General features: G+C 58.2%; 4 protein-coding genes across 4 annotated transcripts; 2 read left to right on the forward strand and 2 right to left on the reverse strand.

Annotated features, from left to right (window-relative positions):
• Positions 1 to 5,772, forward strand: TTC24 (tetratricopeptide repeat domain 24). The gene is made up of 13 exons (XM_032712874.1): positions 1 to 204; positions 945 to 1,313; positions 1,611 to 2,447; positions 2,526 to 2,744; positions 2,825 to 2,953; positions 3,090 to 3,211; positions 3,325 to 3,444; positions 3,581 to 3,651; positions 3,743 to 3,810; positions 3,926 to 4,058; positions 4,327 to 4,382; positions 4,458 to 4,500; positions 5,154 to 5,772. Exons 3-13 carry the CDS (start codon positions 1,631 to 1,633, stop codon positions 5,770 to 5,772), a joined length of 2,397 nt encoding a protein of 798 aa, XP_032568765.1. The 5' UTR covers positions 1 to 204; positions 945 to 1,313; positions 1,611 to 1,630.
• An 81-nt stretch (positions 5,773 to 5,853) lies between these two features.
• Positions 5,854 to 8,216, forward strand: NAXE (NAD(P)HX epimerase). Its single transcript, XM_032713076.1, has 6 exons — positions 5,854 to 6,053; positions 6,406 to 6,514; positions 7,040 to 7,150; positions 7,284 to 7,397; positions 7,477 to 7,624; positions 7,705 to 8,216. Exons 1-6 carry the CDS (start codon positions 5,869 to 5,871, stop codon positions 7,905 to 7,907), a joined length of 870 nt encoding a protein of 289 aa, XP_032568967.1. The 5' UTR covers positions 5,854 to 5,868; the 3' UTR covers positions 7,908 to 8,216.
• On the reverse strand, positions 8,170 to 10,686 carry GPATCH4 (G-patch domain containing 4). The gene is made up of 7 exons (XM_032713075.1): positions 10,523 to 10,686; positions 10,106 to 10,176; positions 9,931 to 10,024; positions 9,616 to 9,723; positions 9,370 to 9,470; positions 9,202 to 9,252; positions 8,170 to 9,112 (listed from the first exon to the last, which is right to left on the reverse strand). The coding sequence occupies exons 1-7, from the start codon at positions 10,595 to 10,597 to the stop codon at positions 8,605 to 8,607; spliced, it is 1,008 nt and encodes a 335-aa protein (XP_032568966.1). The 5' UTR covers positions 10,598 to 10,686; the 3' UTR covers positions 8,170 to 8,604.
• A 5,164-nt stretch (positions 10,687 to 15,850) lies between these two features.
• On the reverse strand, positions 15,851 to 27,027 carry UBQLN4 (ubiquilin 4). Its single transcript, XM_032713056.1, is given in 12 exon segments — positions 15,851 to 17,055; positions 17,465 to 17,642; positions 18,212 to 18,327; positions 18,934 to 19,017; positions 19,455 to 19,594; positions 19,968 to 20,084; positions 20,087 to 20,192; positions 20,865 to 21,023; positions 22,220 to 22,482; positions 22,797 to 23,002; positions 24,955 to 25,106; positions 26,875 to 27,027. Coding segments are annotated over 12 exon segments (1,827 nt in total). The 3' UTR covers positions 15,851 to 16,902.
• Positions 27,028 to 27,330: the final 303 nt, after the last annotated feature.

Raw genomic sequence — 27,330 nt, forward strand, 5'->3', positions numbered from 1 at the left:
GGTGAAGGTCCAAGCAGGGCTGCTGGGCTGAGGGACCCCACCAAAGGCTGTGCCCAGGGGCCAGGGCTGTGCCAGGCCCAGGCTGCCAGCCCTGGGGTTCACTGTGCCCTCCTTGCTCTGCAACTGTCCATCAACCTGCGCCAAAGCACAGACCTGCCCTGCCACAAACCGAGCCCCCAGTGCCTGCCATGAGCTGCCGAGACAGTGAGGGGCCAGTTGTGCCATCCATGGTGTGGTTGTGTCATCCATTGTGCCCGATCCATTGTGCCCATGTCCTGTCCATCGTGCACTGGTGCTGCCCAGCACACAGTTGTGCCCTCCATCGTGCGGTTGTAGGATCCATCGGTCCTGGTTCTGGCTGGCATGGAGCTAAAATATTCTTCTCAGTAGCTGGCACAGTGCTGTGTTTTGGATTCAGAATGAGAATAATGTTGATAACGCCAATGTTTTGGTTTTTGCTAAATTGTGTTTCTCCTAAGTCAAGGACCTTTTGGGTTTTTTGTGAGAAGGTTCACAAAAGAAACTGGGAGGGAGCATAGCCTGGGCAGGTGACCCAAACTGGCCAAAGGGATATTCCACACCATAGACCATCATGCCCAGTATATAAACTGGGGGAATTACCTGGGAGGGCTGATCTGAGTTTGCGAAGGGAGTCTGGCATCAGTCAGCGAGTGATGAGCAGTTGTATTGTTTATCACTTGGGGTTTTTTTCTTTCCCTTTTTTTATTATTATTACTTACCATTATTATTGTATTTTACTTTGTTTTCTATTATTAAACCCTTCTTATCTCAACCTACAAGTTTCACTTTTGATTCTCCTCCCCATTCCATGGGGTTGGAAGGGAGAAAAAGGGGGATCGAGCGAATGGCTGTGTGGTGCCTAATTTCCATCTGGGCTTAAACCATGATACTGCCACCCAGTTTGTGCCGTCCATCCATGACAGGTCTCACACCGGTGCTGCTGCACGGAGTTGCCATGGCACTGCACACCATGCTGGTGACAGGGATGAAACCAGAGCCAGCGGGGCCATTGCAGGATGTGCTTCCCCAGGAGCTTTGTCCCAGCCTGTGCCAGCTCCTGCCACGCTCCTGCCACTCAGAACCCGGCTGTGCTCCAGCACCAGGCACCAGTGGCCATCACTGGGGGGCTGCGACTTGCTCTGGGCAACTTTCCAGGAAGCCCAGGTGGAGAGGCCCCTTGGACCCCCTCCATCCATCCCCATCAGAGAGCTGTGACTTGCAGCAGCGACGGCGGGGATGCCCTGTCCCTTCCCTCCCTGCTCTCAGCACCCTCTGCGCCTGAAGAGCAAACAGTAAGTGTGTGCAAATGGTTATTCTGCCTCCCAAAAAGGCACCCCGGGAACTTCCCACCCCCCCTTGCTGCAGCATCTCCCCTGCTCCCCCAGAGTGACCTCTCTCACCTCTGGTGGCCACCGAGGTTTGCAGGGTCCTCTGTGGAAAGGCCTTTTTCCTCCTTGAAATTTGAGCAGCAAACAAACTGCAAGAGTTCCCTAATTTTTCATAAATAATATAAATAACTCTACTCATTTGAAGCGATCCCTGGCAGGATCATGCCAGCTTAGCTGCCTGAGCCTCTGCCTCTCTTGTAGACAGGTCACTGCCCCTGCTTATGGCTTCAGAGGAGGCTGCTGACCTGGGAGTGCAACCCACCACCCCTGACAAACCCGTCCTCCCCACCACCACCACCACCACCACCACCCCTGCAGCCCCTGCAGCCTCCACAGCCCCCACCAACCCTCCCAGCTGCAAGAAGAGCCTGAAGAAAAAGAAGGCGGCCAAGGCCAAGGGAGATGCCCAGGAGGGAGGTGATGAGGCAGTGGGGAGGGTGGCTGCGATTGAGGGGCTCACACAAGCCGGGCGCCAGGCGCTGGCACTGGGTGCTGGGCAGGAGGCAGTGGGGTGCTTCAGGAAGGCCCTGCTCCTCTCCAGGGACGTGGTGAGCACTCAGCTCCACAGGGCTTGTGCCTTCAACCTGGGAGCTGCCTATGTGGAGACTGGGAAGCCCAGAAAGGCCCTTGAGTTCCTCCTCCAGTCCCAGCCCTTGGAGAGGGAGAATGGGGAGCACTCGGGGGACCTTTATTTCAACGCTGGGGCAGCTCAGGAAGGGCTTCAGGACTTTCCTAAGGCTTGTTTTGGCAAAGCCACTGGCCACAATGACGTGTCGCAGGCTGGCGGTCGAGCAGGGACCCACGTGCAGATGGGCTGCTGCTACCTGGGGATGGGGGAGCCGGCACGAGCAGCGCAGTGCTTCCTGGACGCGGCACAGACCTACACGGCAGCGGAGAGCCCCGAGGCCGCGGCGGTGGCTCTGAGCAGGGCGAGTGGCTCCATGCTGCAGAGCCGGCGGTTCCGAGCGGCGGAGATCGCAGAGGTCCTCGCCCGGTGCCGCTCGCTCTGTGAGACCATCCCTGACCCAGCCCTGCAAGGTAATGCTGTGCTGCACCCTTTGCTCTCAAGGGTCCCAGGTAGCAGCTCCTGTGCCCACTTTTCCTCTATGCCCCCAGGGAAACTCTACAACGACATTGGCCTGGGTTACTCCCAGCTCCACATCTTCTCCCTGGCTGCTGAGAGCTTCGAGCAGGCCCTCAGGCTCTGCAGAGGGGAGCTGGAGCAGGACCGGCACCGGGAGGCTGCACTGCTGCAGAACCTGGGTGCTGCCCACAACGCCCTGCGCAGTTTTGGCACAGCGCTGGGCTGGCACCGGCGCGCGGCCGCGCTGCACGGTAGGTTACACCGCTGTCTCCGGCTCTTGGCTTTGCTGGATGTACCGGCTTGGGATGGAGCCCCGTGTTCCCAATTCCAGGCACTCTGGGGAACCGGAGGGCACAGGGGCAGTGCTTCGGGAATCTGGCATATGCCTGCAGCCGGCTCGGGAACCATGAGGCTGCCGCGGAGAGCTACCTGCACGCCCTGCAAGCCTTCCGGGACTCAGGTAAGGAGAGGCACAGGCAAACCCCCCCGGGCGGTCTGCAGCATCCAGGTGCTGAGTGGACTCAAGCTGGGTGATGCTCCCTGCCCAGGACCTCGACTACACTCTGCTGGGACTGATGCTGCCCTTTGCTTCCCAGGGGACGTGCAGGGGCAGTGGCAAGCATGTGAGGGGCTGGGCACAGCCTGCTTCCACCTGGGAGACCCCCAGAAAGCCATCGGGCACTACGAGGAGGCCTTGACTTTGCTTTCCCACTGCCAGGTAAGACACACTGGGGAACCTCCAGGGCCAGACTCTGCTATGCATCACGGGTGCCCCAGCCCTGGGGACAGACCCACTCAGCCCATCATCCATGTGGGCTCTGTCCACCACAGGACACCCCCAGAGCTACCCGAGAGCGGGTTGTGCACAAGCTCACGGATGCCATCCAGCACCGGCTCTGCCTCGGTGGCCGCCTCTCCCACCGTGGGGGCCGAGTGCCCACCCCAGCTCTGGTGAGCATCACCCTGGGTGTGGGACATACAGGCAGGCTGGGGCTGGGACCCCAGTAGGGTTGGTGGCAAGAGGTGCCCAGGTTTGGTGGGCAGAGGGACACACATATGAGCCCCAGCCATCCCTCCATCCCAGCAGGAGCTCAGCCAGCTGCGGTTTTGCTCCATGCTGCCCCAGGCCAGCGGGACACGGGTCCAGAGGAGTGAGGTGTGAGTAGGAAAGCTGCTGTCCTCTCCCTCCTTCCTCTGGGATGAGTTCCCAGCATCACCCAGGAGACAAACCTTCCTTCCTTCACTCCAGGCCCTTTGGAGGGAAAGCCCAGGACCAGCTCTACATGTGTGTGCCGGGAGCACATCCCAAGCATTCAGGTGAGAGGGTTAGAACTAAATGCAGGATTGAGCCATCCAGGAGATTCCTGCCGGAGCTGAGGCTTCAACACAGTCTGATACTCTGCTCTTGCCTGTTCGTCCTTCCTCCCCGGAGGCAGAGGAGTGGCCCTGACTGATGGCCTCACGCTGGAGCCCTGCAACCCACACAGCATCCTGAGCACCTCTGGGGAGGATGAGGGTGGTCCTGATGTGGCTCCAGAGTGTCCGAGTCAGCCCCAGGCTAACAGGTAGGTGCGTGAGAGGGAGTCACCCCAGTACAGCCCCTGGTACCCAAATACCCCTGCAGCAGATGTAGCACAATGAATGGTGTCTCTCTGGGGACTTCTCCTGGTTAATGGGGAAAATCCAGAGATTTTTAAAGATCCGTAATTCTGGGGAGTGGGTTTGGGGTACTTCCAGCTGGAACCTGGGGAGGGCTCGGTCACGCTGGGATGGGGAGAGTTTGTCACACAGATGCTCTCTGTCACCCCCACATGAGCTGCACTTTGTTGCCAGTAACAGGACCACCCCCCTGTGCCTGGCCCCACCACCCTACACAGACCTCCAGCCATGTAAGTACGGAACACAACCGGAGTGTCCCTTCCGTGGAGAGCCCAGGGCTGCAGGTCTCACACTGTGTTCCACAGGGCATCGTGACCACCAAACCCTCCAGCCAAGGCCTCTGGAGCGGTAGGTGATGCCCTGGGGGAGTGGACAAGGAAGCAGACAGGAGGTTTGGGCTCCAGGGTGTCCTCTGAGAGGAGGGTTCAGGGGTGGAGACCCCCAGCAGGGCTTGGGACACCTCTGATCCTTGCAATGGACAAGTCTCCAAGCCAAAAATCACAGGGCCTGGGGATTTTGACACCTTGTAGCCAACATCAAACCCTACCCTGTGGATGGGGCAGTAGATCTGAAGGTGGTTTCCAGCACCCCAGTATGAACCTCCTGCCTGCTACTGCCTAAAGGGGCTTCAGGAGGACTGGAGAGGGACTTTGGACAAGGGCCTGGAGTGGGGCAAGGACATGGGGAAATAGCTTTCCACTGCCAGAGGGCAGGGTTAGATGGGATAGGGGGAAGAAATTCTTGGCTGTGAGGGTGGTGAGGCCCTGGCACAGGTTGCCCAGAGAAGCTGTGGCTGCCTCATCCCTGGAAGTGTGCAAGGCCGGGTTGGACGGGGCTTGGAGCAACCTGGGCTAGTGGAAAGTGTCCCTGCTCATGACAGGAGGGTGGGACAAGATGGGATTTAAGGTCCCTTCCCACTCAGAGCAGTCTATGATTCCATAACTCCATTTTGCATCCCGCTGGACACCCCTACAACCTGTGATGCCTCCGTGATCTCGCAGCCCTGGCGATGACCCCACTGCCACTGTCACCAGCTGCTGGCCCCGCGGGAACCTCAAAGAGGGACCAGGACACTGTCCCTTGTCTGCAACCTTGTGTGACCAGCAGGACACGTGGGAGATGCCATTTCTCGGGAGGGACAGCCCCAAGCTGGAGCGGGGGGGCCCGTTGAGCCAACACGGTTTTGACCCCACTCTGTTTCTGCCATCCTTTCCATGCCAGGGTCTGGCGGTGAGGAGAATGAAGGGACTGGAGGGATCGCGGGGTCCTGAGGGGACTGAAGGAGGAGGAGGGGGCTGGATGGACCACGAGGTCCGGCCTAGAGAGGGACTGGAGGGACGGCGAGGTCCTGGATGGGGGCTGGAGGGGGAGAAGGGGACTGGATGGAGCGCGGGGTCCCGAGAGGGACTGGCGGGGAAGGGGGGGGCTGGAGGGACCGTGGGGGTCCCGAGGGAGACTGGAGTGGAAGGAGGGGCTGGATGGACCGCGGGGGTCCCCAGGGGACTGGAGAGGGCGGGGGGGGGGGGGGGCTGGATGGACCGCCGAGTCCCGCCGCGTCCCGCCGTGGGGAGAGAGCTCTGCACCGAGGGCTCTGCACGGCCCCGCCCGGGCGCTCGGTGACGGTCGCTCCGCCCCGGGGCGGCCCCGCGCCTGCTCCTTCCGAGCTCCGCGCCCGTTTCCGGGCCGTTCCGAGCCGTTCCGGGCCGTGCCCGCCGCATGCCGGGCCCGAGGGCGCTGCTGGGGCTCGGGCTGCTCGTGGCAGCGGCGCGGGCGGCGGGCGGTGCCGGGGCTGGGGTTGGGGTCTGGGTTGGGGTCCGGGCCGGGAGGGGCCGGTGCCCCCCCCGCCGCGCCATGCACGGGCCCAGCGCGGGGCCCGGCCCGAAGGGGCTCCGCTTCCTGGGGTACGGCTGGGTGGGGAGGCGCGGGGGGAAGGAGGGGTGGTAGAGCGGGCGGGGGGTTCTGGGGGTCCGCAGGGTACGGGGGGGGCGGCAGAGTGGAGGGGCACGGTGGTGGGGGGGTAAGGGGTCGAGGAGGACGGGATATGGTGGGGCTGAGAGGTGCAAAGGGATCGGGCAGGACCTGAGGTTGGGGTGCAGATATACACGGGGGGGGGGCTCAGCATGGGGAGCTGGACCCTGTGTGTCCCCCCATGGCTCATACAGAGTCGAGGGGATCATAGCAGCCCCCAGCCCTGCAGACCTTGTGGGTGGCTGAGTGTCGAGGTCCCCAGGGGTGCCATCCTCCTCCCCCCAGGCAGGAGGAGGCCCAGGCCATCGACCAGGAGCTCTTCACTGAGTACAAGTTCAGCGTGGACCAGCTGATGGAGCTGGCAGGGCTGAGCTGTGCCACTGCCATCGCCAAGGTGGGGGTCCTGAGGGGCAGGGGGGGTCCTATGGGGTGCCAACACTGTGTACTGAGCTGTGCCACCACCAAGGTAGGGGCAGGTGGGGATCCTGGGAAGAGTTCTACGGAGGTCCCAGTCCCGTGGGCAGAGCTGTGTCACTGCCAAGGTGGGGGCCCTCGGGAACAGGGGGGATCCCGAGGGTGGTCCTGGCACCATGGGCTGAGCTGTGCTACTGCTAAGGTGGGAGCCCAGGAGGCAGTTGAAGGTACTGGGGGGAAGTCCCAGCACTGTGGACTGAGCTGCACCACTGCCATTACCAAGGTAGGGGTTCTGGGGGTCCCAGCACTGTGGACTGAGCTGTGTCACTGCCAAGGTGGACACCAGGGAGGCAAGTGGGGATCCTGGGAAGAGTCCTAGGGTGGGGTCCCAGTCCCATGGGAAGAGCTGTGACAGCACCAAGGTTGGGATCGTGGGAGGCAGGTGGGAGTCCTGGTTCCGTGGTGTGGCCTTGCTTTCCCACCATAACTCGCCATCTCCTACCAGGCCTACCCACCCAGCTCCTTCACGACAAGCCAGCCCACTGTGCTCGTGATCTGCGGGCCGGGGAACAATGGTGGCGATGGGCTGGTCTGTGCCCGGCACCTGAAGATGTTTGTGAGTCTCTGCACACTCCCCCTGAGGCTGCCAATGCCCATGTGCCCCTGTAACCGCAGGCTTTGGGGTCCTGTTCCTCTGGCTGCTGCTGGTGCCAGAGCGGGATTAGTTCAGATTCCTCATGCTCTTGTAGGGCTACCTGCCCACCGTGTATTACCCCAAGCGCCCCAGCAAGCCCCTCTTTGAAGGTTTGACCACCCAGTGCGAGAAGATGGACATCCCCTTCCTCCCAGAATTCCCAACTGAGGTGAGGGGCAGCTGTTGGCTCGGGAGCAGGGGGAGCAGTGCCCAGGGCTGCCCTTCACCTGCTGCCATCCCTGCTGCAGGCTGCATTCATTGACGAGCTCTACGGCCTGGTGGTGGACGCGATTTTTGGATTCAGCTTCAAGGGGGCGGTGCGGGAGCCCTTCGGCAGCATCCTCAGCACCCTGGAGCGCGTCACAGTGCCCATCGCCAGCATCGACATCCCCTCAGGTGAGTAACGCCGCACCCCCTGGAGGAAGGTGCCCAGCCAGGATGGTGTCCCTCCAGCCCAGCCACGGGGCTCGTTGCAGGCTGGGACGTGGAGAAGGGGAAGGCAGACGGCCTCCAGCCCGACATGCTCATCTCGCTCACGGCACCCAAGAAGGCGGCAACGCACTTTGCTGGACGGTACCACTTCCTCGGGGGCAGGTTTGTGCCTCCCGCACTGCAGGAGAAATATGCTCTAAACCTGCCAGCGTACCCTGGCACAGACTGTGTCCTGCAGCTCACATAGGGCTAGGGCCACAGGGGCTGGGCTCAGTTTCAGTACTGCACATCAGGGCCCAATTCTGCCCAAGCCTCTGCTGGGAGGGTGCTCAGCACCTTGCTGGGCTTCAGCTCAACCCAGCAGGATCAAAGGTCACTGCAGACCAAAGGCCCAGGAGGTGGGAGTGATGGGGGCTGCTGGGGGGGCTCTGTTTGGGGTTGCTGCCTGATCCAAGTGATCTGGGATCCTGGGCTCTGCTGCTTCCTGCACCACTCACACTTCAGGGTGGTCTCACTGCAATAAAGATTTATTTGTGCTCTTGAAAAAATACTTCAATACGCTGCGGGGTCTGTCCCCTTGTGTCCTTCTGCAACAAGCCCACAGCAAATGGGTCCCTGCCCCAGGGTCTGGGGGAACTGGGGTCACCCCTGACCAGTGAAGGCTCAGGAGGTGAAATAAAGGTCGATCCAGCTCCAGACCAACCCAGCCCAGCATTCCAGGCTGAGCCACAGTGCTTGGGCTCTGTCTGGGACGAGCCTGGAGCACCCTTGGGCACCCACCAGCACCAGGATCAGAACCCTCACAGCAAGGTGGGACTGGCAGCTGCACAACACGGCAGCTGTGGCACTTACTCTGGCTCCCTCTTCCTTTTCTTCTTTTTCTCTTCTTCCTGGGGCTGTGTCCCAGGTCTGGCTCACCTGTGCCTTCTAGAGGTACATCTATCTCAGCTGGCTCTTCTTTGTCCTCCTCCTCCTCCTGCTTCTGTTTCTTCTTCTTTTTCCTCTTTGCAGCTTTCCCCTCCTCTTCTGCCACCTCTTGTTCTGTGTGTGCCTCTGGCTTCTTCCTCCTCTTCACGACTTTCCCCTCCTCTCCTGATGCCTCCTCTTCTCCGCATGGCTCTGTGACCTTCTTCCTCATGACCTTCTCTCCCTCTCCCATCAGCTCTTCTTCTCCACTTGGCTCCCGGATCTTCTTTTTCTTCCTCTTCACAACCTTCACTTCTTTTCCTGATACTCTCCTCCTTCCCATTTGACTCCTGGCTCTGGGGCACCTCAGGGTCAGCTCTGTCCCTGGACTTCTTCCTTTTCTTCTTTTTGCCCTGGCTCTCTGCCAGGGGGCTCTCCAGGAGCTCCTGCTGCCGCTCCTTGTGCCGGTACATGGCCAGGAAGGCTCGTTCCTGCTCCTCCAGGCGCGCCAGCTTGGCACTCATGGTCAGGCCGTGACGGGCACCCCTGCAACGACCACAGGCAGTGGGATCTGGCATCTCCCTGAGCAGGAAACGTGCCCCCAGCTTGGCCATGCAGCCCCCCCAGCCACTCACTTGTGTGCCGTGCGGCCCCCGCACGCCTGCACCAGCTCCTCGTCCGTCAGCCTGCGGGACACAGAGAGGACGTGTCACCCCCAGCAGTGTGGCAGGGGCACGGTTCAGACTGGGGCTGCCCCTCGCAGCCCTCATCCCTCCCATCGTGGAGATGGGGCTCAGCCTTGCCTCCTGGCTGAAGAGAGGTCCAGCTTCTCCTCCTCCTCGCTGCTCTCGGAGCCAGTGGGCAGCGTCATGGACTCCTCCCCACAGGCTGTGAGTGTGGCCGACTGCACCAGGGACACAAAGGGACCGTGAGGAAGGGGGACACAGCAGCAATAGGCTGGGGGCTGTGCTGCAAGGGGGGTGCAGAGCTCTCCACAGCCTTTGCAGAGACACCAGCTGCTCTCTGAGCCGCATCCCAGGGCCGGTTACCTTCACGAAGCGGCCGTACAGCAGGTCCCTGGTGCCGCCGGCCTTGCGTGGCTTCTTATTGCTGATCCCGCCTCCCTGCTCAGAAAGCGCCTTCACGGAGATGCCATCCTGGAGGGGAGAGACAAAGGGCTCGGGAACGATCTGCCCAAGGGGCTTCGCCCCTCTAGCAGCACGTCTCTGCCACCATGGTCCCTGTGCTGAGAGGGGCTGTGGGGACACACACAGAGCGGCAGCACAAGGACCATCAAAGGGACCCCAACCCCCTCCCCTGCTTTCCACCCTTGTCTGAGCAGGGTGCCCCTCCAGCCCTCCCACCTGCCCGGCCTCCACAGCGATGTTGGCAGCCGCCTTGTTGAAGACGTGGTCCCACCAGTGGAAGGTAAAGGGCTCCGCCGCGTCGTGTCCCACCTGCGGGGTGCAGAGGAGCCGCCGGAATGACCGCGGCCGGCGGTGGGCGCGGGGCCCCAGCCGGGCAGGGGGCTGCACTCACCCCGCCGTGTCACACTTCACCTTCACCCGAATGGCCTCGGCGATGCCGTCCTGCCGTTTGCCCCCCCTGCCTGCCGACAGAGCCACTCATCACCCCGCCGGGGAGGGCTGGGGAGGCCCGAGGGCTGGGGACCACCGGGGTCTGGGGCCTGGAGGGTCCCGGGGGGTAGCTGGGTACTGGAGGGAGCCGGGAGCTGGAGGGAGCTGGGGCCTAGCAGGGGAAAACGGGGCGCTGGGGGGGACATGGAGGGGGATGGGGCTTGGCAGGGGGAGCCGGGGCTGGGGAGTCCGGGGCTTGGCAGGGGGAGCCGGGGCCGGGGAGTTCTGGGGCTTGGGCGGAGCGCGGGGCGTTCAGGGGGGTCCCAGGGACGGAGGGACAGCCAGGGGACTCCCACCCCGGGACCCCCGCCCGGCCCACCTCGGCGCCAGCCGTGCCGCCGCAGCTGGGTCTCGGCGAAGCGCATCCGCGGCCCGGCGGTCCCGGAGCGCTCATGTCCCGGGGAGCCCCGGGGGGGTCTCGGAGGGTCCCGGGGGGTCTCGGAGGGTCTCCGGGGGGACTCCCCGGAAGCGCGGCCCGCGCACGCGGCCGGGGCGGGGTCGCGGCCGGGGGCGGGGTCGCGGCCGGGGGCGGGTCACGGCCGGGGGCGGGGCCCGCCGGGAAGGGGCTCTGCGCGTGCGCGAAGAGGGGGCAGGGAGCGGGAAATGAGCCCGGAGAGGGGGCGGGACACGGGAATGGGGGGACGCTGGGATATGGGATAGGGGAACGTGGGAGTGCAGGGGTGTGGGGATACACGGATATGGAGATACGGGAATACAGGGACGGGGATACACAGATACAGGTACAGGGGAACGTGGGGATACACGGATATGGAGATACGGGAATACAGGGACGGGGGATACACAGATACAGGTACAGGGGAACGTGGGGATACATGGACACGGGAACATGGGAACAGGGGGATACAGGGATGGGGATACACGATATGGGGTCATGGGAACATGGGGATACACAGATATGGGGATACGGGAGCAGGAAGATACACGGATATGGGACACGGGGATACAGGGACGGGGATATGGGGGTATGGGCATACAGGAACAGGGGGATACAACACATACGAGTACAGGGGAACGTGGGGATAGATGGACACAGGGACATGGGAACAGGGGGATACAAGGACGGGGATACACAATATGGGAACGTGGGGATACAGGGGACACGGATATGGGAATGAGAATACGCGGATATGGGGATATGGGAACGGACATATACAGATATGGGGATGGAGGGATACAGGGATGGGGAATACATGAGTATAGGGACACAGGAATGGGGATACACAGGTAGAGGGATATGAGAACATGGACACAGGGACATGGGGATGGGGATACAGGGTGGGGGATACACAGATATGGGTCACAGGAATGGTGATACAGAGATATGGGGACACAGGGATACAGTAACATGGGGATACACAGATATGGGGATATAGGAGGGGGATACACAGATATGGGGACGGGGGGATACATGGATATGGGGATATGGGAACAGGGATACGTGGATATGAGGATACAGGAATATGGGGAAATGAGAACGTGAGGGTACAGGGATATGAGGATATGGGAACATGGTGCCAGGTGTGCAGTGGGGTGCACGTGGGGTGTGAGCTGCATAGTGGAGTGTGTGCCTCCACAGACACACAGCAAAGGCAGCAGCTCCACACTTGGCTCTGCTGGAGCCCTTGCACGTGGCAGCAGCATTGAGGGATCAAGGGACATCCCCTCCCCTACGCCAGCCCTGGCGTCCCTCCTGCTTTTCCTCATGCTTTGTTTCCCCTCTTCCGCTCCCCTTGATAACTGGGGGCTTATCTCCAGGGCAGCACCAAGGTGGGAACCTGCAGCAGCCCAGAGCCCACAGGGCAGCAGCCTCAGCCACTTTTACCTTCACCACTCTCTGCTCTCTTTGCTGGGATGAAAGAGCAGCAATAACTTTTGCAGAGGAGCCATCTCACAGCTGCACTCCAGATGTGGCTCATGGACAGGGAAACGGAGACAGCGAGGCTGGGGATGTTCCCACCAGGACAGCCAGGAAACAGGAACAGGAGCAGGGCACGATGCAAGGTCCCAGCACTGCAAAATCTGCCAAAAGCAGAACCCCTTCCCAGGGCAGCGTGGGGAACGGGGGGGCTTCTCATCTGTCCTCAGCAGAGCCAGGCTGGAGCTGTCCTGGGCAGGAGATGGGGGCAAAGCTCAGGCTCAGCCCCATCACTAACACGGGGGGGGACACTGGGGACAACCACTGGCCTTGTGTCACTACTGCCAGGAGCAGCCAAGGGCTGCAAAGCCCCTCGGGCACCCTGGACCCTTTCCCAGTGCACATTAGAAATCCATTGGGCTTCGTGGGTGACACAGCTCCTGGTGGACCTGTGGGTGCCAGCTCAGGGGCACCAGCCAGGCCTAATCCTAACGTGGGGCCACACAGAGGCCCAGCAGACCTGGAGGGAAGGGCAGGTGCCAAAATGCCTCCCCTCTCCCTTCCTCTGTCCCGGGACAGCTCTGGTGAGTGTCTCTGGACCGCCCCTCCTCTGTCAGCTCTGGGGCAGGCTGGAAGACTTGTGATTTTGTTGTTTCCAATCTCAGAGGGAGCAAACAACAAATCCCAGTCTCTGTCCTGCCCCAGGAACTGGTTCCCTCCTTTGGTGGGCAGTGCTGGCTCCAGCACAGTCAGCCCTGCGAGCTGGGAACACCCCCAGCAAACCCCAGTGAAACGCAGCCAGCACTGGCCAGGCGGGGACTGGGAACCAGGTGTCAACTTGCTGGAGGAATTAAAAATAAACCAAGGCAGAGCAACATGAATATGGCCCTGAATGTGCCATGGTTGGGTCCTGCTGCAGGGAGCCACCCAGGCTGGCCATGGCCCAACCAAGCTCTAAATCATTGTTTTCTGCCCCAAAATGCTGCAGAATTGAGCGGAGAGGCCAAGGAGCATTGTTCAGTCTTTCCTCATGGCTCCTGTGGCTGAGCAAAGGTGCTGCAGCAGCTCCATATGCACACATATATATTTTCCAAGCTGTCCCACTCCATGACCTCCTAATCCCAGGATATTTCCCTACTGACCCTCTCTTGGGATACTTTGAACTTGCCACACCATAATAAGGGCTGTGGCTGCAGGAAACCACCTCTCTCGTGGATCTTAATAAAAAAAATGGTTTCTTGAAAGCAATGTAGATGTCAGTTTCCTGCAATCTCTCCCTCCTCCACATTTCAGAGGTTTGATTTTGAAGTTGGAAGTGTTACATTGGGATATTGTGGGAAAAGGCTGCAGATCTGCTCCAGGGAAGGGGGGAAGGAATGAAGTGAAAATACGTCCTTGACAGCAGAAATCTCTCCCAGTCAATCAACTGGATTCACCACTACTTGCTGTGGAAATTGCTCCCTCCATTATATTTTGAAAGTATTAATTCTATTTATTGGAGTAAAATAAGAGGAAAAAAATCAGTGAGAACACCTTTAGGCAATTCTTTTGGGAAGGAGGGATATGGGAGCAAGAAAGTGTGGTCATTCCTTTGGAAGTGGGCTTTTGAACAGCACCTTACCAGGGACTGGGGAAAGCTCTAGAGGGGATTAAGGTTTCACTAAAAGGCTCCTTTGCATCAGCCTTCAAAGCACCTTTATTTCCAGAGCTGGGAAGGTCAGACCTGCATCCCCTACGGATACCAAGGGCCAGGCCCCCCATCCCTGCAGGTATCAAGGGCCAAATCCCCCATCCTCTGGGGGTAACCATGGCTGGAGTGGCTGCACCATCACACCTCCAAGCTCTCTGATCTCATCCCCACCGTGTCCCACCCCATGGTCCCATTCTCCTGCCAGCAACACCAGAGAAGCCACAGGCCCTTCCCTCCCAACTTTCCTTCCCCATGAGCAGCACAACAAAGCCCCTGGGAGCAGCACGGAGTGGGTAGCCTTTCCAGGCTGCTGGGGGAGGGTGGAGAGCTGGGAGGTGGCATCAGATGGATGCAGGAGGTTGCAGGCTTCTCTGTGTCTCTATTTTACCATCTTGGCTGGTGGGCTGGCAGCAGGTGAGGAATGGAGAGACAGGAGAAATGTGTTTTCCTGCTTAAACAAGCAAGAGACACCAAGAACTGAACGAACAGCCTGTGAGGACTCATCATGACCTTTCAGGACTTAAGGGGAACTCGTGAAAGCAATGGACAGAGACTTTTTACACAGGCAGAAGGTGATGGGACAAGAGGGAATGGTTTTAAACTGGAAGAGACTGAGACGAGATGTTAGGAGGGTGAGGGTGTGAGGGTGGTGAGGCACTGGCCCAGGTTGCCCAGAAAAGCTGTGGCTGCCCCTGGATCCCTGGAAGTCAAGCCCAGGCTGGACAGGGCTTGGAGCAACCTGGTCTAGTGGATGGTGTCCCTGCCCATGGCAGGGGATGGAACGAGATGAGCTGTGAGGTGTCTTCCCACCCAAACCATTCCGTGATTCTCAGGCTGCTCTGGACTCTCCTCAGTGGTTCACAGCCATCTGCCCACACTGCAGCAGGATCTCTCCACCACAGGGATTTATTTCCAGCCAGCTTTGGACTCACTGGATCCGTCCATCCCTCAAAGTCCCTGTTCAGACACAAACCCCCTCGCACACACAGATCCCTCACACACAGAGATCCCTCAGGCACGGACGGATCCTTCACCCCAGATCCCCTCGCACTGGGGTGGCTGACACCAGTGTCACGCTGACACCACTGAGTCACACCTTGCTGACACCGAGGGGGGTGGAAGGACTGTTTCTGCCTGGCCAGACACAACAGGGTTGGGACTAGTTTTGCTCCTCAGAGGTTCACACATGCCATGGGGGTATGTCTCCCTGTGACCCCCTGTGTTCCCTTTGTTCTCCCCCTTCCCTGCTTGCCCCATCCATCCTCCCAGGAGCAAGCGTTGGCATGTGCAGGGACAGAGACCTTAATGCCAGCAAGGGACATCCAAGAGATCACAAGGCGCAGGCCTTTTCAGGAACCCATTTCAGGGGCTGATCAGCGACATTTGGGAAGAGCTCCAACCCCTCCAGCTCCCATCCCTACACAGCTCTGCGCAAAATTCCCATGTCTGAGGAGAGGTCGCACAAAGCAATCCACAGATCTGTGCACAGCCTCCAGAAGAGGTTAAAGCTGCTTTCCAAATCCTCCTCCAAGGGATCTCAGTCTAGTTGGGATACACACACAGGCAGGAGCATTTCCAGCTCGCACACTCACGTTTTCTCCACCACCACCTACGCTCTCAGCAACACGAGCACCCATCGAGCCCAGCTCCAGCTCAGGAGCCCCCGGGTGCAGCAGGTTTTACAGGTATGCAGGAAGCAGCGCCGGGACTCCTCCTGTTCCCTCTCACTGCCCAATCCTCCCACACTGGAAGAAACTTAAAAGTACCAAATAACACTAACTCCCAGCTCACAGCAGTTCCAAGGGTTGCTAATTGCTAATTGCTGATTCTAATTGAAAGGAAGCTTTCAAATAGGCACACTTAGAGCCAGAGTTTGGGAACCTTCAGCAGCATTCCTGAAGTGTCCGAAACGTTTCCTGCCACAGGGGAAGGCAGCAGAAGGGGCCAAGTGGGGAGGGAGCATGACGCCCCCGCTATCCGCTCAAAGTGAGCACAGGGCACAGCATGGATTAATCCTCCTGGGGAACTGAGAATGCCCCAGCTGAGGCGAGGCAGGCAAGGACGAGACAGGGATGCAGGGAGACAGATGGTTGTGCGCATTTATTTCCTTTGATAAAAATGGTGTATGCAAATTACACAGCCATGGAGGCTCCTGGGAAATACCACCCTGCTGGTCCTGGGGAGTCTCTTGGAGAGAGTCAGAACATTCAAACACATCAGAATGGGGGGGGGGGGTGGAGGATGGATCTAAACTGGGAAGAATATGAACTTCAACATTTTCCAGTGAAGCGAAAAAGATCATTAACTTATTTTTCCATTTCCTTTTTAGTTTTTACACTTGGAGAAATGAGCCCACCGAGCATAGGAGTCAACGGTCCCCGACACCTCTGCTCAGGAACCACATTGCTTGGGCAGAAACACACCTTCCAAACACCTTCCTCTGCACAGCACCTTCAACTCAAGCTCAAGAACAGCACACCTGGTCCCTGCAGACCCCTGGACTCTGTTACGCCACCCCAAGAGCATAAAGACCACACTTCAAATGCAGTTTTCGCACCCATTAACCCTTTACCAGGAGATCAGAGGCACCTGTGAGTGAGGATTATGGGCTCGTTTCATCCCAGGGAACATTAAGACAAATGACATCAGAAATTTCCAGGTAATTTCAATTTTTCTTTTGATCCATTCCCAACAAGATGCTGAGAGAAATAACCAATCCCCAAACTCGGCTCATTTTTTTAAATATTTGCCTGAAAGGAGGGCTAGGGGAGGGAATCATGTACAGTTAAAATCAAGCTACTCAAAACACAATCATTCAGGTAAGTAACTAGAAGTATCGCCTCTACCATCTAGAGGAGAGAGAAGAGTTTCTGAGACAGGGCATATTTAGGAAAAAACACATCTGAAGTCTCTGTGGCCACGATGAGAACTGGAATCCACATACAAGCCAGTTAAAGAGCATTTCAACATGAAATCTTAACTTAGTAGGAAGGTCAGGGGTTAAGCTGTATCTTTTTGTTTTAAATACATGGACAGCTGTCAGATATGAAAATGATGGCGGGCTTTCCGGAAAGATCCCCTGTGCATGTGTATGGATGCATGTGCTGACATCTGTGGGGCAGCAGGACAGAGTTTAGGAAGGCTGGGAGCCCAGCAGTCTCTCGATAGCTGCGTTGATGTCCCCGCCGGTGGCAATGAGCGCCTGGAGATTGGCCTCACGGTTGATGAAGCCCATGGCATTCAGCTGCTCCAGCTGCTGTTGGAATCGCACTTCGGGGCTCTGCGCCTGTGAAGGAAAGGACGGAGACCTCGGAGTCAGAGAGCAGAGACAGCATCCAACACGGGCAGGGCTGGCAGCCACGGCTGCACAGGGACCCTCAGCTCAGCCTCAGGCTTGTGTGGGGACAGTCTCCATGTCCCCTCAGGCTGTGGCACAGCAGCCACACCAGAGTCAGTCCTGGCTTGGTACCGACGGCAGCAGCAGTGTGAGGAGTAGGATCCCCAGCACTACAAGCTTAAATCTCTGCAAAGGGTTCCACACCCCAAAGAACCAGCCAGACCCCTACACCAAACCTGGCCTAAAAAGCACCACAGCCACAAGAGACCGTTGGGAACCACATCCCCCAAGCGGGGTGGGATGGGGATCCCCCTGGAGACCTCCCTGCCTGTCCCAGGAGCCACTGGGTATTACGTACTTGAGAGTTTCCTCCGGCCAGCAGCTGGATCATCTGCTGCATGAGCTGCTGTTGGGGGTTACCACCCCCGGCTGGAGAGGCACTGGCCGGCGTCGAAGCAGAGGGAACGGGGTTCTCCGGGATTGTGCTTCCTCCTGTGGAGGACGGGGGCATTCGGGGCATGCCGAAGGAGCCGAGGCTGCAGAGGAAGGCAGGGCACGCTCAGGGGCACGCTGACACTCTGGGCATCCCCTGGGAGTGGGCCAGCAGGGCAGCCAGCAGGCCAGCTATGGGGCAGCTCTGGAAACAGAACCGGCTGCGTCCGTGCCCCACACGTGGCGCTGGGAGTGAGCAGAGCCAACAGAGGCCTGCAGGGAACTGCTGAGATGGAGCACGACATACAGTGACAGCGAGCAGAGGGCCAGCAGCCCAGCCTGCCCCAGCACACCCACCCAGCCTTCTGACTGTCCATCTCTCTCCAGAGATACAGTTCTTGAGCTCAGTCCACACCGAATACAGCAAACAAAGGATGGGGGAGAGACCAAGTGCATTCCAAACCTTTTCTCCAAAAAGAAAGGGTCAAGGACTTCCCAGCGAAGCACAAGCAAGGAGCAAGTGCTAGTTAGCCAGGCTCAGAGAGGCCTGCAGGCACACACCCAACTGCCCCAGGACAGAGCACCCTAAGCAGTGAACTGACAGCCAGTTCTGCCTGCTGGTCCCAGACACGGCAGCTCTGCCTGCATGACTCCACTCCGGAGTGCTCCGTACCTTGGCACTAGTCCAGGGGCCTCCGTCTGCAGCGTCTGGAGTCCCTGCTGGATCTGGAGCAGGGCCTGCATGGCGCGGGGGTTGGTGAGGATGGACAAGGAGTCTGGGTTCTGCATCTGGGGACCAAGGCAGAAAGACACCATGGTACCAACCAGCGAGAGCTCGGGCAGCCCCAGATCCAGCACTGCTACACTCGAGCAGGCACCGAGCTGTGCCTCTCGCCCGCGGCCAGCGCCGACCTGCGCGTTTGGATCCTCCTCCGAGGCTCCAAGACCACAGGGCTCATCTGCAGGGACACTCACAGAGCTCAGATCAGGTTTCCTAAATGAACTGGGTGAATCAGATTAGAACTGGGGGCACACGCCTTTGGAATCTAATTTACCTGAGAACCAGCTGCTCTAGCACAATTAGCTGTGTTAATTTTTGTAAACTCAACACAGTGGGAGACTGTCCCACAGGGGTTCCAAGTAGCTTAATGAGCGTAATTTGGAGTCCACTTTTCAGTAATTTCCATGAGTTAATTCAGACTGCCTTGTCTAACCAAGCTCTTCCTCTCTGTCTCTCCAGTGCAACCTCTTTCCTTCCTCAGCCGCCCCCCAAGCCCACATGCTTCCTAGTGCACTTGACCAAGCAGCTGAGATCCTGCCTGTCCCACAGTGTGGGGGGAGAAGCTCTGGAGCCAGGGCCTGAGGGCAGCACAGGGCCAGCCAGAGGCCTTTTACCTGCTGCAAGAAGACAGGGAGCTGAAGGCGGAGCTGTTCTTGAAGCTGTGGATTCCCAGCAAAGAGAGGGACATTTACCATGATCTAGCAAGAGACAGCACACGTAGGTAGGGTCAGAGGGTTGCTGCCACTGACTGGCTGTTAAACCCTACACAACTAAGCCATGAAGAACAGGTCATTCATGCCTCTGACTCCCTCCCTGGGCTTTCAACATGCTCCTCTGCTAAGAGGGACCAGGACAGCTCAGTTCCTGACAACAGTTGAACAGGGGCCACTTGGTCACGAGAAGAGAGAAGGGCCATTCCCATGTCCCTCTGAAAGCCACCTCTTGTGTCAGGAGCTCTGCTAAGACACAGGGCTCAGAGCTGGGGCTGCCTTCAGGCTATCAAGAAATACAGTCAAACTGTGTGTATTCACTCTGCTTCGGTGTCTGCAGGAGGAACCAGTCTGACCCCACAGCAGACTGGTCTCACTGTGCTCACAGCCTGCCTGGCAACAGCAGATGACTGCAGTACTTTTACCTGTGCTGCAAAGTCCGGGTTCTGGGCAAGAGTTTGCATCATGCTCCGCATGTAAGGGGCAGAGATCATGTTCTGCATCAGCTGAGGGTTTTCAGAAATCTGCTGCAGGAGTCCTTGCATCTCTGGGCTGTTGAACATGCCTGCAAGGGGAAGGGAAGACAAAAAAAGATCTCTGATGAGCCTGAGCACCGCTGCAATGCCCGAAATACAATGTGACTGGTAACAGCACTGCCTGTAGTCCATCCCCCAGCCAGCAGCAAACACCACTGTGGACACCATGGCAGTGCTCTGCTGGCCACTCTCCTGCTCTTGAGAGTGCAGGGACACCAGAGTTCCCAAAGGGACCCTCGGGCAGGCACACCAGAACAATCCATTTGTGCTTGCCACTGGGCTAGAACCATTCCTCCGGAGAACAGCTCCAGACAGGGCTCTAATGCCAGAGGGACTGGCCCCCCAATGAAGCCTGGGTGACCTGTTCAGCCAGGGGCATCCTCCAGCTCCCCCCTCACGTACCAGCACCGATGCTGGCAGCGTTCAGCCCAAAGGGATTGGATACAGTTGGGGTGCTCTGGGTGGTTGCTGAGCCCGTGCTCCCTTCGCTGCTGGGTGCTTGGCTCTGGGAAGCAGGGGTGTGGGGCTCCAGGGGTTTGGCAACGGCTCTCTGTTCTCCGTCCGCAAAGGCTGAGAGCTCGAGCTGTCAGAATTCCCCGTCAAGGAAGAGAAAGGATTGTTGCCAAACTAGGGAAAAGAAAAAAGAAACAGCCGGAATCAGTTAGTCCCAGCAGAGAAGGTCAGACCAACCCCAGCACCGAGTGAGCCAGGGAACAGCCGATCACATTCAGCCAAGTCCAGAATATGCTAAACACGTGCCATGATTCGCCTCCTGAGAAATCTGCAATCCACAACACACCTCGCTCGGAAAAAGACCAGGCTCAGGAGTGGCCACAGCCTCCAGATTTGGCTCCTAAATGCAAGGCTTCAAAACGCCTCTGTAAAACCAGCGCCCGGACATACCAGTAGGTAATGCTGGACTGGAGTATGTCTGCACAGCCCTCTGCAGCCAGACCTGCGCTCCCTCCTCCTGTGCTCCAAGCCAGCTGGATCTGAGCCAGCTCTGCTCCAAAGGCATCAGGCTCCAGCTAATCCAGGGAGCAGAGGGTTGTGCTAACAAGGCGACGGGGGCCTGACCATGGGCTATGGCTGGCATCAAACCTGCTGGGGGGCTGCAGGAGCCAGGGCAGGTCTCTGCTCTGACACCCCAACCCATGTAACGAGAGGCACTGCAGGCCAGTGCCTGCACTGGAGAGACACGACCAACCACGCTCTAGAAAAGCTGCCCCACCAGCACGGGGGCCAAGGAATGATCCCCCTTCCCACACTACACCCCACTCAGAGGAAGGCAGCCAATACCTGCTCCCTGGCTGCGCTGAACATGGGCTCCTGGATGTCCGTGTACATCCGGCGCAGGGCGTTGTATCCTCCTGGAATGCTCTCGAGATTACTCAAAGCACGGTCCTGGTTCCGCATCATCTCCTGCATCATGGCAGGGTTACGAGCCAATTCCATCGTCTGGGAGAAGGAGGAAAAGATGGAAAGCTCAGGCCCATGTGTGCCACGGAGGACCAGGGTGGATCAAGAACCTGCTCAGCAGCCCAGCAGTTTTCAACTGATCCCCCAGCCAAGCCCTGAAAGAGTTAAATCTCAGCTCCCAGGAGAAAGAGAAAGAGGATAATTAAACCCGTTTCACAGGCAGAGAGCAGAGAGATCATTTATCCAAGCAAAGAGAGCCCAGGGATCCCAGCTCCTCCCCAGCCTTGCTCAGCCCCTCTTCCTTCTCAGCCTCCGTTCAGCTGGATGAGACTGTTTTGTTTCTAAGCAGTATCAGGACATCCAAACATCTAACACCCATATGTTCCCACTCACACTGGATAGACTACATTCAACAGCTGGGAAGGTAGAAAAGGCTGAATCCTTCCACCTTCTCCAGACTTCGGATGGGTCTCTCCCGCACAAGGAATATTCAGGTCTCATTTGAGGATCTGCTTACGTACGGATTATTCACAATTTAGTCCTGCAGCTCTGGAATTTCATGTATGGCCAACACAGTTGAAAGTAGAATAACCGAGAAGCAGATGGAAACTAGGCCCATTCAGCACAACCCTTCTGACAAGCCTTCCCAGGAAACAGCAGAGTCCTGTCAAGGGCTATTAACACCCTCAATTTCTCACTCAACCCTTAGGTTTCCCTCTAGCCAGTCCTCTAGGGAACAGGTCCTCTCTGTCCTGGGAAAAATCAGAGCCCTCTGGGATCCCGGCCTACACTAGCGCTCTCCACTGATATAGGTAGAGAAACACTGACTGTACAGCTCAGGGCTCTGTACTTTATCTGTCAAGAGAACTAGAGAGAAACAAAGAGCTTTTGCAGTAGCTTCACTTCTCCAGCACTGCTTTTACTCCCATTCCTGAATCAGAACACAGTAGTCTTGTAGGCAGCACGCTAGGATAATCCAGCATCTTTTTTTCCCAACACACCATGGATTCAATAGCTCTGAAAGGGAGACAAGATTTGCAAGGATGTGGGTTGTGCAATCAGTATTCACATAACTCAAGACTACCATCTGTTTGTTGGGAGCTCACAGCAGGAAGGAAGAGATCTCCAAAAACCACTGTTCTGGCATTCCCACTCCCCCTCGGCAGAGCAGACACTAAAGCTGGTCCACAAGGACTCTCCTGAACGCTCTTTACCGAGGCCCTGGTGTGACTCACCTGCCTCATGAGCTCCGGGTTATTCAGCATGTGGCTTATCTCTGGATTTCGTTCCATGAGCTGCTGCATCTGGGGATTGGCCATGATCATCTGCCTCATGAGGTCAGGGTTAGACATCATGTTCTGCACCAAGGGATTCTCCATGATCTGGGAAAGCATCTCTGGGTTGGACATCAGCTGCCGCTGCATTTGCTGCTGGAGCTCCATGAAGTTGGCAGAGCCCATCCCAAGATTGCCCAGACCAGTGATGCCACCGAAACCAGCTGGAGAGGGAACAACACACGGGGAGAGAGGCGTGAGTCAGTAACTGCTGGCAGCTGCAAAAAGAGGACAGGCACATCAGCTGAACTGCACCCCACAAACTCAGGGGTATCCCACATTCCTATGGCAGCCAGGTCTGAGGGAAGACACCCCTACAGCACACCTTACTAAGGGCTGTGGCATTACACTGAGCAGGGACACTGAGGTTTGCTACAGGAGTGACTCATGCAAAGCCCACAGCGAGCAGAGACAACGGGGGTCAAGAACCCTGATTCCTAATCCCAGGAAATCCTTCCTTCTCACAGCCCCCACTTACAGAGGATGGATGTAGCACTGTTGGGGCCTCCGTCTGCAGGACCTCCCATGGTCCCCGACCCGCTGCTCCGTCTGCTGCCACTCCCTGTGTCCGGACCGGCACTGCTGGATGTGGAGGGCTGAGATGGGGCAGCAGGAGAAGAGGGGGTTGCAGTGGGGGCAGAAGCAGCATTGGGGGCAGAAGCAGCAGATGTTGAATCTTGGACCCTGCAAGGATCAGAGGGTGTTAAACTCCTGGGGCTAGGGAAGGGTGAGCAGAGTCCTTTGTGGGGACACGGGACATGCAGCCCACGCTGACCGAGCTCCCAGCACACCGGTCACCCCCGCAGGAGCCAGCCCCAGCTCCTGTCCCAACCCTGCCTGCACGCATCCCAGCTGTGCTCCCAGATGCCTCCCATCTGCTGGATTCTGCCTCCCATCCTGATGCATTGCAGCCCCTGTCATGCTGTCCTCGCCCATACAGAGCATTTGGACAGGTCCTACCCTGAGTTGTATCCAGCTCTTCCTTGAATCCCACTGAACTATTTACCTCAGCCATATCCTTGAGCAAGAGTTTGCCTCCAAACAGGAAAATCCTCCTGCTGCTCCCACAGAAACCACAGGAGGTTACAGCAGGGCTGGTACAAGGGCTAAACGAGACTCTGCACTTCTAAATATTCCTATCAGTGCTCCTGGGGCAAAAGAAGTACCAGCATTACTCTACAGAGAGGGAGACTGAGGCACGAGGCAGCAGCACTTGTCCCACAAAGCTATGGCCAGTTTGGCTCCAAATTCCCAGCTCTGCCACTGGCTGTACCTTCCTGCATCCAACACAAGTTGTCTGGAGCTTATTTTAACACACCCACACAGCCACTGTGCCATAGGCCACTACGCAGTAGGTGCTGGACGTCAGCTTTGCTAAGTACACCAACCCAGTTCAGTACTTGTCACCACAGTTCCTCCTCAGGAGTGTTACAGGAATTTGAAACAGAACATTTAAAGATTCTCTGAAGCCTCCGCAAGTCACAACAGTGAGTCCTGACTAGTGCTGAAGAGCTTTCACATGAATTTAGACCACAAAATTCACTTTACTTGCCTCAAATAATGCTATTATACCTCTGAAAATAAGAACAATTATTTCTCTACTTTTTCTTTTCCAAGAATTATTCTTTTTGTCTAACTCCCTTTCCTTTTTCACTCTTATTCTAGCACTTGTAAGACCAATCCCAAAGGTCCCTGTCCACTGTCCAGACTCACCCAACTGCTGCTGAAAACCAGCAGCCACTGAGAGAGGCAGAGAGTGGGGAAACAAAGTAAATGGGAAGCTGAACAAAAGGAAGAAGGAAGCTGGAGAAAGGGCACTTGGTTTCTATGAGCACAGGGAGAGACTGTAATGTATCTAGGACTATTGGCATGAGAAAAATGAGCAGCTCAGGACAGCTCTGATTCACCCTTTGAAACGGTTCACCAGTACCACATTTGCTGTGGAGACAGTGGAAGAAGAGCATCAGGCTTTTCAGCTACCTGGAGAGGCAGAACCCAGGGAGAGGCTCCTGCAGGACCTGATAATACACATCCCTGTCTTTGTAAATAACAGATGGGGAAAAAAAAAAACCAGGGCAAAATAACCATTTTGATAATGCAGCTCTCCCAGAAGATGGCAGAACTGCACAGAGATGCCACCCTGGAGCTTCCCAGGAGCCCAAACACACCATGGCGGGAGCCCAAGGCAGAGGCAGCCCTGGAGACTCCCACACTGCTCTGTGCATGTGGTCACACAGCCTGAACCTCCACACACTCTTGAGGTGGAGCACCCACTGTGCTTAGAGCAGAGTACATGGCAGGAGATGACAGAAAAAACTTGGGTGCTGCTTCTACAGCAACACAAATTCATGAGAAAGTAATTTCTGTTATCAGCAACTTGGCTTTGTTAGAACCAGTATCAAGTTCCAATGGCTTCTTCCAAGATTAGTGAATTCTAAAGGCTCAAAACACATGAAGCCACACACACAAAACTCACGTGAAAGGACCGGCCCCACCAAGTACCTGCCACACCACCCATGGAGCACACAGGTGGGTGATAAACCCCATTACAGGCAGGGAGAGCCTGGGAAAGCTCATCAGGAACCTCACTATTCCCAGCCCTCATTTGCCCTCAGCCCTCCAGACCAAACTCTTACTTCTGTGGAGTCTTAATGACCAAGTGCACAGTCAGCCCATCTTTGATCCCGTGTTGATTCAATGTGTCTCCATCCTTCAGGATCTTCCCAGCAAAGATCAGAACCAGCTGATCCTGTTTGGCTTTAAACCGCCTGGAAATCTCTTCTTTGAACTGGAAAACAAACAGAGCATTTTTCAGGCAAAGGACCAAGACCAGAAATATAAAGCTCCAGGGACCAGACCCACTCTGGGAACAGCACAAGGGAGTGACAGGCCCTCGGAGCCCAGGTATCACTCAGGCACCAGTTGCTGAGCATATCTGAGGTGTTTAGGAAAACCATAACAAAGCAAAGACAAGCTCTGCACTCACAAAACATGGAGTAAATCTTGGAAAGAACACAGCCATTCCCTCGGGAAGAGCTGAAGGCTTCCAAAGCCAGACCAAGTGTGTCCTCAGGCCTAACCCAAACACACCGTTTATTCTGAATGACTGAACTGGTTTTGTCTCTGCTCATTTGAGCTTTTTCTTAAGGAAAGCCTAACTCTGATTCAATACAGGACAGAGCTCTATGGAAAAGGGAACAATCCTTTATCAGCCAATGGAAATAAACTAGGTCTTCTCCAATGCCTATTCTGCAACCGAATTCCCGTGTGAGCGCGCCACGGAGCACGGGATCTCTTCCGTACTGTGGGGTGTGCTGGGATAACCCTACCAACACCGCTGTCACTGCTGGCCCCGCCAGGGCATTCCCAACTGATTTGGAGGAAAACAAAGCCTTGCACTTGGAAGCCACAAATTACAGGGACTTCAGAGGGGAAGGCCAGCACAGAGTGCCAAGCACATGTCTGACCCAGAGTCACAGCCTTCACAGTCTAAAACAAGCTGGGTGAGAGCACAGCCCTGGCCAAAGGTCACCCTGGCCCCACAGCTCTGTGCCTTCCCTGCACAGCCCTCATGTCCCACCCTTGCACAGAGCCCCTCACTCCACACTCCCCGTAGCCATGGGCTCCTGGAGCCAACAGATGGGAAGGAGCAGGAGGGCCACATGTGCACAGCCCATGCCCACACTGTGACCTGCTAGCCAGAGATTCCTGCCAGGTCCTTCACAGGCCGACCCTCAGGCCCTGTGCCTCGCCGACGCGCGCTGCCAGCTCCGGCTGTGCGAATGACACCCTCTATCCCAGTGGGCACTGCCACTTCCACGGCACTGGGCCAACACCCGGAGCCAGCCCTTGCCCATCCCAGCCTTTTGCCAATCCCAGCCCCGTCCTGTTCCCTAGCAGGAGCAGAACCCCCCGCACCCAGCCGGCCTCTGCCCGCAATCCCAAAACCCTTCCCACCCCGCCCCGCCTCAGGGAACTCCTCCCCTCCCACTCCCCCCGCCTGCCCAGCCCACGGCCGAGCCCCCAGACCCCCCCCCCCCGCCCGTCCTTCACACCCCTCCCACAGCCGCCACCCCCCCAAAAGCCGCGCTCTGAGCCCTCACACCCCCCTCACACGCCCGCAACAAACGTGGTTTCGACATCCACGACCCCTCCCACGGGTGCCTCCCACCCCGGACCAACCCCCCCCCCCCCCCCCCCGCCCGGGACCTGTCCTCTCCTGAAGCCCCCCCAGCACCCGCCCTCCCCGGTCTCCCGGCCTCCTCCCAGCCTGGCTCCAACAAGGCCCGAAGGCCCAGGTTGCCCCCAGGACCCCCCCGCCGCCCCTCTAGCTCTGACCTGGTCCCCGAGAGCCCCACCGTACGCCCTGACACCCCCCCCAGCCAAAGCTCCCCTTCCCCTGCTCCTCACGTCCCCCCGAAGTCCTCCTCATCACCAACCTCAGCTCTCTCTCCAAAACTCCTCACCCCATCCCGGCCCCGTGAACTCCCCCGCCACCAGCCCCCTCACGCCCCCGCCAGGCCCCTCCGCCCCCTCCGGCCCGCCCCCGCCTTCACCTCGCGCACGGAGGCGCCGTCCGCGATGGCGATCTCCTCCTTGTCCCTTGGGGGTCTTCACGGTGACGCGGATGAGCGCCCGCCGGGCCCCGCCTGGCCCTCCCCGCCGGGCCCGGGCCCGGGGCCGCCGCCGCCGCCGCTCGGCTCCGCCATCTCGCCGCCCGCCGCCAGCCCGGGCCGCCGCCACCACAGAGACCAGCGAGCGCCGCCCCGGCCCCCTCCCCGCGTCCCGCGACAGCGCCCCCCGGCGATCCCGGAGGGCCAGGTGGTGGGCGGCTCGGGGGGGCAAAGGGGGGAGGAAAGGGGTGGGGAGCAGAGCGGGCACGGGCAGAGCGGGGAAGGGCAGAACGAGCAGGGACCAGAGCGGGCAGGGGCAAAGCGGACAGGGGGTGCTGCCCGCAGGGGCCCCCGGTGCCCCTAATGACCCCCTCAGTACGCGGCTCCATCTCGGATCCC

The sequence above is a fragment of the Chiroxiphia lanceolata genome, chromosome 29 (genome assembly GCF_009829145.1).
Source record: "Chiroxiphia lanceolata isolate bChiLan1 chromosome 29, bChiLan1.pri, whole genome shotgun sequence".
Lineage (NCBI taxonomy): Eukaryota > Metazoa > Chordata > Aves > Passeriformes > Pipridae > Chiroxiphia > Chiroxiphia lanceolata.